We start from the raw sequence: 14,171 nt of genomic DNA on the forward strand, positions 1-14,171 counted from the left end.
GGTCGGGTGGGCCCTGCTGGGGCTTGTGTCTCCCGGCGGGCTGTGGTGCGGGGTCCGCGGGCCTGTCGCTCGCTGGGTGCTTCGGCGCGGGGGGCTGCCTCTGGGTTGCTGCTCTGTGCAGGTGGTCCGGGCCCCCCTTGGTCACCCGGACGGTGGTCTCCGGCTCGTCCCTTGGCCCTGGCTTTTCCGGGAGGCGGGGCTTCGGCTCGACCCCACCACCGCATGGCCACATTCCGCCCTGCCTGGCCTTGCTGTGGTCGTGTCATGGGCCCCCTTCCCATGTTTGGTTGGTGGGGGCGGGTGCTGTCTGCGGGGGGCCTCCTCCCCGGACCGCCCGGTGCTGGGTGCCCTTGAGGGAGACGGATCGGTGCCTCTTGGAGTCCTGGGGCTGTTCCTGGGTCCAATGGCTTTGGGGGACCGTGTGGTGGGTCTTGGGTGCCCTGCTAGCTCGGGGAGGACCCCTTGCTGTGGTCACCTGGGATATGGGCAGGTACTTGGGTATTCGATGATTACCCCACATGCATGCCGACAGATACTCAAGCTCCTGTCGAGACTTACTCTAGAGTGATTTGTTCCGTCAGAACATGCTGAGTTGGGCATCCTCACACACTTTTTACATCATGTGATGCATGCTCCCTCTTTTTCTCATCCCTATGGGCCTACCACCCCCCCACTATCAAGACCCCACATCTCTGGTGTCCCTGGTCCCTGGTTACAGCCTTTATTTCCTGTATGGATTTAGCTTAGCACAGCACTTGGACTGCTACCCCCAATTAATAACAATACCTGTTTGTCGTCCTCCCCGTCTGTCTTGTTTCATCCTTTCTGTCACTATTTCACCTTCTTTCACACTGTGGTGTATCACAGCCCTCCCCTGCAGCTCACATCAGGGGTTTAATAAAGTTTGATTTGATGGAGTAGCCTGAAGGGAGGGCCGGTGAAGGTCACTGGCAGTGATTCACATTAAATATTTCTCACTGCAAAGATAAAAATGCATAGATCTTTTCGATGCTGTCATCGGATACAGTGGCCAGCTAGAAAGATAAGTCAGACAAGGGGGGGAAAAAAAGAAAAATAACTTTAAAAATGTAGCTGTTACGGCCACAGAAGTATTCTGGCTCCTCCCCTGTGTTTTGTGTGTGCGCTCCTCCCCTGTGCTTTGTGTGTGTGTGCGTGAGTGCTCGTGTGTGCGTGTGGTGTGTGGCTGTCACTCCTCTCAGGCTGCTGCCAATCCATTTCACCTGTGCCGAGTAATTGGAATCAGCTGCTGGGCCCTCGTCAGCCAATCCGGTGCAGCCACGGTTCAGCATAAGAAACCGGTGGACCTGAGAGACGACGGCTTGTCACTGTACTCCAGTCTTGCCCATGTGCCTCATCGTATTAGAAATTCTCTCAGTCGTCTCTCAGGTCCACCGGCTTCTTATGCTGAACCATGGATTGGCTGACGAGGGCCCAGCAGCTGATTCCAATTAGTCGGCACAGGTGAAACGGATTGGCAGCAGCCTGAGAGGAGTGACAGCCACACACCACACGCACACACGCACACACACACAAAGCACAGGGGAGGAGCGCACACACAAAACACAGGGGAGGAGCCAGAATACGGCTGTGGCCGTAACAGTAGCGAATGCAGAGCCGGTCGTTATGACTGAACTGTTGTGCTGCAATGCACCATGGGAGTGCAAGGGTGTAGGAGGTTTAAATGTCATTGTGGTTTATGTTAGTGTTCCAGTGTTATGAATGTTTGTGGTTTAGTCGGCCTAGTTAGTTTGGTTCAGTGTAAAGTTGTCAGAATCATGATTATGAAGTGTGTTCGATGACTTCCTGCCACATTTTCTAAAAAAACTACTCTCTGTATGTGTCAAAAATAAAAGCACCTGTCAGTTGCAGAGTGCATAAAAGGCACATATCCTTTCAGATATTCTCCTGTGATGGCCTTCAATGTGTCTCATCACAGCAATACAAGTACCTATATGCACTACAAAAACTCAAAGTCTCACCAAGTCTGTCTGTTTTATTTTTAGTCAAATGTCTCATCTCACTTGATTTAAGATAAATTCTCTTAACAAGTGACATTTCAGCAAGATGGAGGGACTTGTTTTAAGACAGTGCATCTTAAACATCTTGTAAAGTCAAACAATCTTCAGATTATCTTGTTTTAACCCTCACGTCGTCCTGCAGGTCAAATTGACCTGTTTTGAAGTTTTAAAATGTGGGGAAAAAAATGTGTATTTTCACAGTGAAAACTTCCAGATTTTCAACATTTTTTTGGGGGGGGGGTTTGAACATTCACATAAAAAGTCTGGTTGATTTTTATATGAATGTTCTTAAAGAAAATATTAGAGGTTTTCCTGATATTTTTAAATTTTTATTTCTTGCCAAATTTAGGGATTTTTTTTTAAAATAAAACTTTTAATGCAAACTTTGAGGGAATTTTCTTCCTGAAGGTTTTGAAATTTTTGTAAATTTGGGGAATTTTTTGCAGATTTTTTTTGGAAACAATATTTTTTGGTGCCGTAAATGAGGACAACAGAAGGGTTAAGACACCTAAGCTTGACAATTCTGGTAAAATAGAGCTTGAAATAAGTTTTCCCAACTATTAAGATCTCAATATTCTAAATATCATATCTTATTTCAAGAAATCTTAACAAGCCATTTTTCACTTGTTCTACTGGCAAATTAATTCCTTGAAATATATTTTTTTTCCTTGTTTTGAGAGGGGCATTTTTTCCAGTGTGCCACAAAATCCTGACATCATGAAAAATCTGCAAAACCAAATGCAATTTAAAAATCTGTGATACAGCGAGACTGAATAGTGAACAGCAATAGAGACGAGGGACCACTGTAGAGCCAAGTGTGACAGTTTCCAGCTCTGGAACTCACGTTGGAGATCTATTTTAGTGTTCATTTTTCAAAATATCCTACCTACATCATCACCACCGCTCTGATTCATCCATCCCAGCCTCCCGTCACACTCCACCATGTAAATATGTGTTTGTTCCACAGACTGAGAGAGATCCTGATGGTGGCGAGCTCCAACATTAAAACCCCCATGATGAGCATCCCAGTGCTGAACAACAAGAAGGCCTTGAAGAGAGCAAAGACACTGCGTAAAAAACTTACCAGAGTGTGTCTGGCTGAGGTGGGAATACTCGCATGTTGTTTTCCATTTTTAGAGGTTTTTTTAATCATGTTACTTCTTCTTCTTCTCTTTGTCCTTTTCATTCACCTTCATTTCCTCATTCGCGTCTTGTGTGGTTGTGACTGTGTTTGAAGGTTTTTTCCCCCCTCTGTGGTCACTTGCATTAAGAAAATGTCTGCATAAATGAGATAAATATTTGTACAATAATAACAGTTTCATTTGCAGTTTGTGCAATATCCCTTGCAGTGTCATGTGTAATAGTTTAAAATTTGTCTTTTATGTACGATATTTCATTTAAATGCAAAACGTGTCGGTGTAATGTGCAGGTTTTAATTTTTTAGGCGTAATATTTACATTTCATGAGCAATGTTTTATTAATGTATAACTTTTCAGTTTCATTTGCAGTATTTTTTTTTATGGTATGTGATACTACGATTTCAGCTTGTCAATGTAGAATGCAATACTTTCCTGTCTAGATGCCCTATTTCATTTTTTAAGTGTAATATTTCAATATTATGTGCAGTATTTCATTATATAACTATGATTACTTTCTACTTAGCTTACTTGTTTAGCTTGGTGCTACATAATCTGTGTTCTGTGGAGCATCATACTTATTTTTATTTAAAGTAATGTATCGCACTTGTATCTTATTGCATTTCACATTTTATATAATTTTATTTTCTGAACAATATCAAACAAAATAATTGCTTTCATGACTAATACACCCTTGTCTTGTGTGTGTGCAGGTGCTGCAGAAGGTGGATGTGCTGGAAAATTTGCGGATTGAAAACCATCGAAAGCTGCGGATGTTTAAAGTGACGTTCCATTTCCTGCCAGCAGACCGTTACAGTGAGGACAAGCTGTTATCGCCTCACCAGATCCTCCACTACATGGAAACAAGGTGTGTTTGTTTGTCTGCTGCTTCCTCCTGTGTCAGAAAACAGTTAGAAGTGACCTTATATTCACCTCTCATCTGCTCTATTTATCCTGACAGGTTTTTCCGTCTCCTTCTCGAAGCCATTAAGAAGCGCTCTGCCAAGCTGGCCTCCATCGCCGTGGAGACGAGGAAAGCCACCCCCAGAGATACGGACGCCGATGGTGAAGGAACAGCTGAGGCAGCAGGGGTCGGTTTTTACTTTGCTATTCTCACTGGAAAAAACGACACTCTCAAAACAAGAAAAAAAAACTTATCTCAAGGAACTTTTACCTTGAAATCCGTGAAAAAAACTGCCAATAGAACAAGTGAAAATGTCTTTCTTGAAATAAGATGTGATATTTAAAATATTGAGATCTTATAATTATCTGAGGAAACTTATTTTAAGCTGTATTTTACCAGGATTGTCAAGCTTAGATGTCTTAAAATAAGCCAGATATGCTAAAAAAAAAAAAGAGAGCAATTTTTCACTCAAAAATAGATTTTTTCTTTCATGTAACCATCTAATTTGAGATGTTTTAACTCTCCTGTTGTCTTCATTTATTAGCACCAAAAAATAATGTTTCCTTGTCTGAAAAAAAAAAAAATAATCCCCAGATTTCTGAAAATTTGCAAAACCTTCAGGAAGAAAACTCCAATAATTCCTTAAAAGTTTCCCTTTAAAGTTTTATTTTAAGATAATTCCCCAAATTTTGCAAGAAAATTCTTGTAAATATTTTCAAAAAATGAGTAAAAATCTTGAAAAAATATCTAAAGTGATTCCACATATATCAATAAAACTTCTGTTTTCTTTAAGAACATCCCATCCATCCTCTATACACCGCTTTATCCTCATTAGGGTCGCGGGGGGTGCTGGAGCCTATCCCAGCTGACTCGGGCGAAGGCAGGGGACACCCAGGACAGGTCGCCAGTCTGTCACAGGGCTCTTTAAGAACATCCACATAAAAATCATTGATTTTTATGTGGATGTTCTTAACCCGTTAAACTTCAGTGTACCGCCAGCGGTACACCTACTAATTTGCATAGGAATTTAAAGAATGTCCGAAGGCTGCAAATGCGATTATACAAACACTATACGCCGTTGGAAAGCTTAGATTCTCATGAATCCGCCGGTATAAACCACTTTCAGATGTGATTACCACAGCAGGTAATATAAACACATTTGTCCGACAAACAACGAATATCCATCCATCCGTTCTCTGTACACGGCTTTAACGCACACAGCGCGACTCACATTTCCGGGTTCATTATTACACACAGATGAAAATATTCCACAAAAAACGGCCATAATCCAACCTTGGACATCCAGACGACACAAGCCAGTAAAATATTTTGTCCAAAACATGTCTTGAAGTCGGTATAAAATCCACGAATCGGTCGTTTTCAAGGAAATGCACCTCGCGATGCGCGTCCAATATTCCCTGTATTTCTCATCATATTTTTTATTTACAAATAGAATGTTAGCGATTTTTTTGTACTGAAAACGGCTGGAATTGACTGAAGCTAAGAAACATTTTTAACATTTCTTTTTTTTTTTCACCCAAAAATGTTCAAAAATTTCCCAAAAATGTTGAAAATGTGGACATCAGAAGTTTCACTGTGGAAATGTAGATTTTTTTCCACATTTTCAAACTTTAAAACGGGTCAATCTGACCCACAGGACGACATGAGGGTGAAACTTATTTTGAGTTTTCTTGCAAAATTCAACTCAAAACAATATAATTTCAATATTGTTTGACTTCGCAAGATATTTAAGATGCATTGTCTTAAAACAAGTCCCTCCATGTTACTGAAATGTCACTTAAGTGAATTTATCTTAAATCAAGTGAGACAAGACATTTTGCCTAAAAATAAGACAAACAGACTTGGTAAGATTTTCAGTTTTTGCAGTGCTCCTGAGATATCTCCTGGTATTCTGATGTGTGTCTTTGCTTTCCCTCATTGAACAAAGTAAAATCTGAAGTCCTTCTGACATTTTTCAGGTGGATGATGGAGACGGAGAAGAGGAGAGAGAGATTGTTGATGATGAGGGGAATGAAGGAGACGCTGATGCTTCAGATGCCAAGAGAAGAGACAAACAGGAAGAGGAGGTATGAAGATGAATTAGAGTATTTCATGTGGTTTAGGCTGAATCCCTGCATGATTCTTCCGGCTTTAGACGTCTGAACATCTCCATGTGATCTGTATTAGAGAGGATTTTCTCGGCGTAGCAGCTGACGAGTTTAGACAGATATTTAGGTGTGGCATCAAGGTTACCTGGGACTGAGACTCAGTCCAAACGAATCGTCGTGTAATTAAAATCTTGCCTCCGCTTGTTGAGCAGCTTTCACTGACACTAGTTTCTTTGTTTAACTCTGTGCTGCAAACACTTAATGTAAATCTGCTGCCATCCGCGTGCCCTTATCATACAAGCTGAATGCAGACATCTTCTTAATAAATTGTGCATCTGGCATTATTTTAAAATAAAACACCCATGATAGTCTAGTTCAGTCACCTTATTTTAGCTACAAAACACTCTGCAGTGATGGACTGCTCTCTTACTACAGTAGAGAAGCTAAAGTAAACCCCAAAATATTCAAGACGTCAGAGGAGAGTGCACAGTCCTCCGTCAGTTCAGCTGTAATGGCTTCATCTCTCTCTGCGTTTGTGCTGCTGACTTTCGTCAGTGGTTGAAAGTGCTGCAGGCATCTCTGCTGAGAAGAATGTAGGAGGTCGCCATGGTAACGTGACTCAAATGGAGGACTTTACTTTCTGTGCCAGTAACCATAGCACACTTTCAGTAAATCTTTGGCTTCCTCAGGCACGTTTGAGATCATTAAAATAGCTTAACTCTCCTCATGCACGCTTTCAGAAGTGTCGCCACATTTACTCTGTTGTCTTATTGTGTAACTCAGTGTTGCAGCTTTTTTTACGTGCCTCGTATCAAACCACCTCGAAGCACCGTGTGGCCTCAGTCTGCCCTAAATCTAATTAGATTTTAGTTTTATAGCCCACACTGGAAAAAATGCTCCTCTCAAAACAAGAAAAAAAATATTTTAAGGAAATTTTCCACTGAAAAAAGTGAAAAAATCTGCCAATAGAACATGTGAAAAATGGCTTGGTAAGATTTCTTGAAATAAAGTATATTTAGAGTATTGAGATCTTAAAATTAGCTGGAAAACTGATTTTTAAGCTCTATTTGACCAGGACTGTAAAGTTTAGGTGTCTTAAAATAGGCCACACATGCTTAAAAAATAGTAGTTTTTCACTCTAAAATATATTTCTGCTTTCATGTAACCTCCAAATTTGACATGTGTTAACCCTCCTGTTGTCCTCATTTACGGGCACCCAAAAAATGTTGTTTCCTTGTCTGAAAAAAAATCCAAAAATTCGGCACAAAAATCCCCAAATTTCTGAAAATTTGCAAAACCTTCAGGAAGAAAATTCCAATAATTCTTCAAGTTTCTCTTAACCCCTTAAGCTTCAGTGTACCGCCGGCGTAACACCTACTAATTTGCATAGGAATTTCAAGAATGTCCGACGGCTGCAAACACGATTATACAAACACTATACGCCGATGGAAAGCTTAGATTCTCATGAATCCACCGGTATAAACCACTTTCAGATGCGATTACCACAGCAGGTAATATAAACACATTTGTCCGACAAAAACAAATATTCATCCATCCGTTCTCTATACACGGCTTCAACGCACACAGCGCGACTCACATTTCCAGGTTCATTATTACACACAAAAAAAAAAAGATTCCACAAAAACGGCCATAATCCAACCTTTTACATCCAGATGACACAAGCCAGTAAACTATTTTGTCCAAAACATGTCCTGAAGTCGGTATAAAATCCCCGAATCGGTCGTTTTCAAGGAAATGCACCTCGTGATGCCCGTCCAATATTCCCTGTATTTTTCGTAATTTTTTTTTATTTAAAAATAGAATATTAGCGATTTTTTTGTACTGAAAACGGCTGGAATTGACTGAAGCTTAAAGGGTTAAAAGTTTTATTTTAAAAAAAATCTTCAAATTTGGCAAGAAAATTATTGTAAATATTTTTAAAATATGAATAAAATTTTCAAAAAAAATACTAAAAATATCTACAGTGATTACATAAATATCAGTAACACTTCTAGTATTTTCTTTTAGAACATTCACATAAAAATCAATCAAAATCCAGTGAAATTCACTGGATTTTGATTAATTTTTATGTGAATGTTCTTAAAAAAACATTTTCACCTTTCTTTTTTCCACGAAAAAATATTCAGAAATTTCCCAAAACTGTTGAAAATGTAGAAGTTTTCACTGTGAAAATATGTTTTTTTTCCCTTTTTTTCCCTCATTTTCAAACTGTAAAACAGGTCAATTTGACCTGCAGGAAGACACTTAACAAGATATTTAAGATGCATTGTCTTAAAACAAATCCCTCCATCTTGCTGAAATGTCACTTGTTAAGTGAATTTGTCTTAAATCACGTGAGATGAGACATTCTGACGAAAAATCAGACAAACAGACTCAGTAAGAGTTTGAGTTTTTGCAGTGCAGGAGGTCTGTCTGTGTTCAAGCAGATGTGATGTGACCTTAAATCAAGACTTCCATGAAAGGGATTTCTTTCACATAGTGGATCACTGCATCTGAACAGAAGGATGACGCTGCTTTCCTTTTCACTGTTTTGTCTCCCTGTTCCATTTAAATCAAGTATTTAACAAGGAAGAACACATACATGGCACTGCAGCCTGGTGGCAGCTTCATTTCACTAAAGAAAACAAAGATATTAGATGAGAAAACCATCAAAATGCTGCAATATTCCACTTTCATTTGACCAGCTGAATAAAAGCAGGCTTTATATTTACAAAAGCAAAGAAAAGAATCTCATAATTTCATGGCCAGTCTTTCTCTATGGAAGGAGTTTAAGTGCTCAGTTTGCTGCAGATAAGTTGCTCTTGAGATGAATAATAAGATTTTTTTCCCCCCGTAAAGTTACTGTTTCCAATGGCATTAATGCATCATTCACTCTCAAAATATTTCACTACTGTTTTTGTGTTGCCTCTTCATGAGTTTGGACTGATTTTTAATCCAAGCAAAGCCGTGTATTCTGCATCCACGTTTGAGATACGGTGTGATTCTTTGAGTCTGTCACTAATAATCCAACACAGTAAATGTAATGCAGATGGAACATGATGAGGTGAAGTTCTTTAATTCTTCTTACATTCTAATTTAATTCTTCAGTTACAGCTTTTGTTTGCAGCTCTTGTTATTCTGGACGCTGGTCAGCACCTCTTTTATCTCCACAAAGGGAGCGGAGTGGTCTTGTGCGTCATTTTGTTTGCATAAAAATAGAAAATGATGCGGTAAACAGGTTAAACTGCACTTGAAAATATGATCTTAGCCCATAATTACAGTGTTAGATCTCACACTGAAGTCCTGGTGGCGTTAACTGTTGGCATCCAGAAGCAGCTCTCTCAGCCTTTTAACTTTCACCTGCTTTCCTCTGCAGGTCGACTATGAAAGTCAGGACGAGGACGAAGGTGACCATGATGACGATGAAGAGGATCAGATAGAGAAGACGGAGGAGAACTCAGAGACGAACACTGTGGAGGAGCCTCAGCCAGAGTCTGCAGGAGTGAGAGCCAAAAGGAGGAATAAAAAAGAGAAAACAGTGGCAGGAGGAGAGACTCTGGATCAGATGAGAGTGACCTCTGTTCTGGTCTCAAACTCTGCGATAGAGGGATACTGCTACGATCACCAGCATGAGCTCTGGTGTGAGGTGAGTTCAGGCTTCTCTTGAGCTTCAAACAGAAGGCAGATTATTCTGTTTCTGCAGGGCATTAAAAAGTGTTAATAGTCATTAAGTTGAAAATTAAAGTCTTAAATGGCATTAAAAATCAATAAATTTGATTCTCAGTGGCATTGAAAATTCTTTCTGCAGTTTTGAAGAAAATATTTGACAATAGTAGTATAATAACATGTAATTTTAGACTGCGATTCGTCAGATATGTGCATCTGCGTAAACGTGCCGAATCATTGCGACAATTGTTCCAGCCGGTTGGGTACAGTTTCCAAAAACTGCATGTGTTTAACCCTCATGTCGTGCTGTGGGTCAAATTGATCCGTTTTAAAGTTTGAAAATGTGGAAAAAAAAAATTTTTCACGATGAAACTTCTGATGTCCACATTTTCAACATTTTTGGGAATCCTTGAACATTTTTTAGTGAAAAAAAAGAAATGTTAAAAAGAATGTTTCTGAAGCAAAATCCAGCAAAATTTTGTTCTAAAGGAAACATTTTTAACCTTTCTTTTTTTCACGAAAAAATGTTCAAAGATTTCCTGAAAAAATGTTGAAAATGTGGACATCAGAAGTTTTCACAGTGAAAATATATATTTTTCCACATTTTTAAGCTTTAAACCGGGTCTATTTCACCTGCAGAACAACATGAGGGTTAAACTTATTTTGAGTTTTCTTGTAAAATTCAACTCAAAACAAGATCATTTCAAGATTGTTTGACTTAAGATATTTAAGATGCATTGTCTTAAAACAAGTCCCTCCATCTTGCTGAAATGTCACTTGTTAAGTGAATTTCTCTTAAATCAAGTGGGATGAGACAATTTGTCTAAAAATAAGACAAACAGACTTGGTAAGATTTTGAGTTTTTGCAGAAAATGCTGTTAGCCTTCATTGACCAGCTTCTCGTCTCCCACTCGGTAGGTTGACCTGGTGCTGCCGGTGAGCAATGTGCACTTCGACCTGGCCTCAGTCCTGTCAACGCTGGCCCAGAACGCAGTCATCATGGAGACCAAGGGGCTGACGCGCTGCCTGCTGAGCGAAACTACAACCAAAAATGGTGAAAAAGAGACAATTCTCAACACAGAGGGCATCAACATGCACGAGATATTCAAGTACAGCGACGTACGTATTCAGTGTCACTTATATCACAACACGCTAACACAAATAAAATGCATTATTACTGTTATTAGGTACTGCTGGATATTATGGAGGCTGTTGAGTAGTTACATTCAAAGGTTTGATTTAATATCCATAATTATATATTTTAGATTCATACACACAGTGTGTTATTGTCAGTATGACCCCCACCATCCAACATGTTGCTTTTCCACACACCCAGAATGGCAGGTGGACATGTTTCATTCAGCTTTAATCGTTGATGTTGCTGTGCACTCTGAAATGTTTTTTTGTGATAATTCCAGCATTGAGACCATATTTATTCCCGCAGATCTTGGACCTCAACCGGCTGTACTCCAACGAGGTCCACGCCATGGCTAAAACCTACGGGATTGAAGTGGCTCTGAAGGTCATAGAGAAGGAGATCAAAGATGTCTTTGCTGTTTATGGTACGTAGAAAAACTTCATCATAATCCATTAAAACTGAGCTTTTGGATCAACACAGATTGTCTAGATGTCTTTATTTGTCTCCAGGTATCGAGGTTGACCCCAGACATTTGTCGCTGGTAGCTGACTACATGTGCTTTGAAGGTGCATATAAGCCCCTAAACCGCCACGCCATCGGATCAAACTCTTCTCCTCTGCAGCAGATGACCTTTGAGACCAGTTACAAGTTCCTCAAACAGGCCACCATGCTGGGTGAGGACAGGATGATGACAATATTGGTTGTTTGTGTGGTTATTCATGCCTCAGTGTGCTTCAGCCATGGGAAGAGGCGTCGTGTTTTCAGGTTGTCTGTTTGTCCCATTTTGTAAATATGATGTTTTCTAAACGCATCGAGGGAATTTCTTCAAAGTTGGCACAAATATTCACTTAACTTAACATTGAACTCGTTTAAATTTGATGGTCAAAGCTCACTTTGGCTTCACAAGACATGTCTGTGGCCATAACTCATGCATTTATGAACTAATTATGACATAATTTGCATAAATATATAAATGGATAACATGATCACTGAGAAAAGTGCCCCTCTCAAAACAAGAGAAAAAACTTATTTCAAAGAACTTTTATGTGGAAATAAGTGAAAAAATCTGCCAATAGAACAAGTGAAAAATGGCTTGTTAAGATTTCTTGAAATAAGATGTGATATTTAGAATATTGAGATCTTGAAATTAGCTGGGAAAACTTATTTTAAGCTCTATTTTACCAGGATTGTCAAGCTTAGGTGTCTTAACCCTCCTGTTGTCCTCATTTACGGCACCAAAAAAATATCGTTCCTTTCTCTGAAAAAATCCAAAAATTCAGCAAAGAAATTCCCCAAATTTATAAAAAACATTTGCCAAATCTTCAGGAAGAAAATTCCTTAAAAGTTTCCCTTTAAAGTTTTATTTAAAACAAAATCAATCCCTAAACTTGGCAAGAAATTAAAAAAAAAATCAAAAAAAGATTGTAAATATTTTCAAAAAATGAATAAAAATCTTCCAAAAAATCCTAAAAATATCTAAAGCGATTCCATATTTATTAGTAAAACTTATAATTTCTTTAAGAACATTCAGAAAAAAATCGCTGGATTTTGGTTGATTTTTTTCTGAATGTTCTGACAGAAACATAATTTTTTAACATTGTTTTTTTTCTTTCAAAAATGTTCAAAAATGTCCCCAAAAACTGTTGAAAATGTAGAAGTTTTCACTGTGAAAATATGTTTTTCTTCTCCTTTTTCCCCCTCATTTTCAAACTGTAAAACGAGTCAATTTGACCTGCAGGAAGACACGAGGGTTTAAAACAAGATAATTTCAACATTGTTTGACTTAACCAGATATTTAAGATGCATTCTCTTGAAACAAGTCCCTCCATCTTGCTGAAATGTCACTTGTTAAGAGAATTTCTCTTAAATCAAGTGGGATTTTGTACAGTTAAGGTGGACATCCAAGCTGCACTCCAACTGGTGGTCTAACTTGTGTCAGTGATCACAGGTGTATTCACTTTGAGTTTTTAATTCAGGACCTGTATCTGCAGTGTAGTCTCTGTGCAATGTTTGTTTTTGATTGTTAATAAGAGGAAGTATTCTACCGTGTAGCTTATAAATACTGCTATTATTGAGAAGTGATCCGATTTTAAATCACTTGACATAAAAGTAGTTCCTCACAAAGATTATTCTGGGAAAGATTCCTGTCACGTATCATTTCATGTTGGGTCGCTGCTGTCCTTTGTGCTTTCATTTACCGGCAGTTTTTACTGTTTTTCAGGTTCACATGATCAGCTGGTGTCACCTTCAGCCTGCCTGGTGGTGGGGAAGGTGGTGAAAGGAGGAACAGGACTGTTTGAACTGAAACAACCTCTTCAGTAGGAGGAGACGTAACGCAGTCGCATGAGAAGTGGTATGATCGCACTTCTGCTGAGCTGCTTCCCTGATAAAGACTAAACCTTAACTTTTTTTTATCACAGTTTGTACTCAGTGTGATGTCTTACCAAATGTGCTTTCAGAAAATACCAGACTTATCTGATTTGAAAATGAATGTAACTGACAGATAGTTAAGTTTTCTTTTTAGATCACTGAGCTGTAACTGTATCATACTGTAAAAAATATGCAAAGCTAGAGTTTACAGCACAGAAAATCAACACAATAGACACACAGGGTTTCATTCTTCCAAGCAAAAATCTGTTTAAAAAAAACAACCAAATCCATTATTTTTGTTTCTATTTAATAATAAAATGAAAATTTTGTATAAAAACTGTATTTTATTGTTTTTCCCAGTTTCATTTTCTCCCAGTTGCGTATTTTATTTCAAGTTTGACATGCTGTGAAAACACAGATGTTGTGTGTGTAACCTTGTTTTTCTCAACTGTGCCACCCCCCTAACTGGCTGATCACTAAAGCAAACGGGTTGTGCTTTTAAAGGTTTATGCCACCTAAAATACAACTTTCTGTCCAAGTACAACAGTATATATATATTTAAAGGCTCATTCCAGTCAACTTGTACTAAGTAGTGAGTTATTGTTTAAAGGTTTATTCCAATTAATTAGTACTTTCTAACAAACTAGTTATGGATTCAAAGGTCTATTCCACTCAAAATATTCCCTTCTCAGGAACCATTTATGGTCCTAAAGGTTTGTTACTTTCCGTCTAAGAACTTATAGTTTTAAAAGTTTATTCCAGCCAGTTAGTACTTTCTACATAACCTCTTAAGCCCTGGCCATATTTTCA

The 14,171-nt window shown here is 38.8% G+C and overlaps 1 protein-coding gene across 1 annotated transcript in view; it reads left to right on the top strand.

Annotated features, from left to right (window-relative positions):
* polr1a (RNA polymerase I subunit A) overlaps window positions 1-13,703 on the top strand; it is a 57,473-nt gene extending 43,770 nt beyond the window's left edge. The window contains 9 exon segments of the mRNA XM_051954947.1: window positions 3,007-3,142; window positions 3,889-4,043; window positions 4,137-4,266; window positions 6,059-6,166; window positions 9,564-9,833; window positions 10,772-10,972; window positions 11,298-11,415; window positions 11,501-11,665; window positions 13,213-13,703. Of these exon segments, the coding sequence (XP_051810907.1) occupies window positions 3,007-3,142; window positions 3,889-4,043; window positions 4,137-4,266; window positions 6,059-6,166; window positions 9,564-9,833; window positions 10,772-10,972; window positions 11,298-11,415; window positions 11,501-11,665; window positions 13,213-13,313 (1,384 nt within the window). The 3' untranslated portion in view covers window positions 13,314-13,703.
* Window positions 13,704-14,171: the final 468 nt, after the last annotated feature.

Source organism: Acanthochromis polyacanthus, chromosome 10, assembly GCF_021347895.1.
Source record: "Acanthochromis polyacanthus isolate Apoly-LR-REF ecotype Palm Island chromosome 10, KAUST_Apoly_ChrSc, whole genome shotgun sequence".
Lineage (NCBI taxonomy): Eukaryota > Metazoa > Chordata > Actinopteri > Pomacentridae > Acanthochromis > Acanthochromis polyacanthus.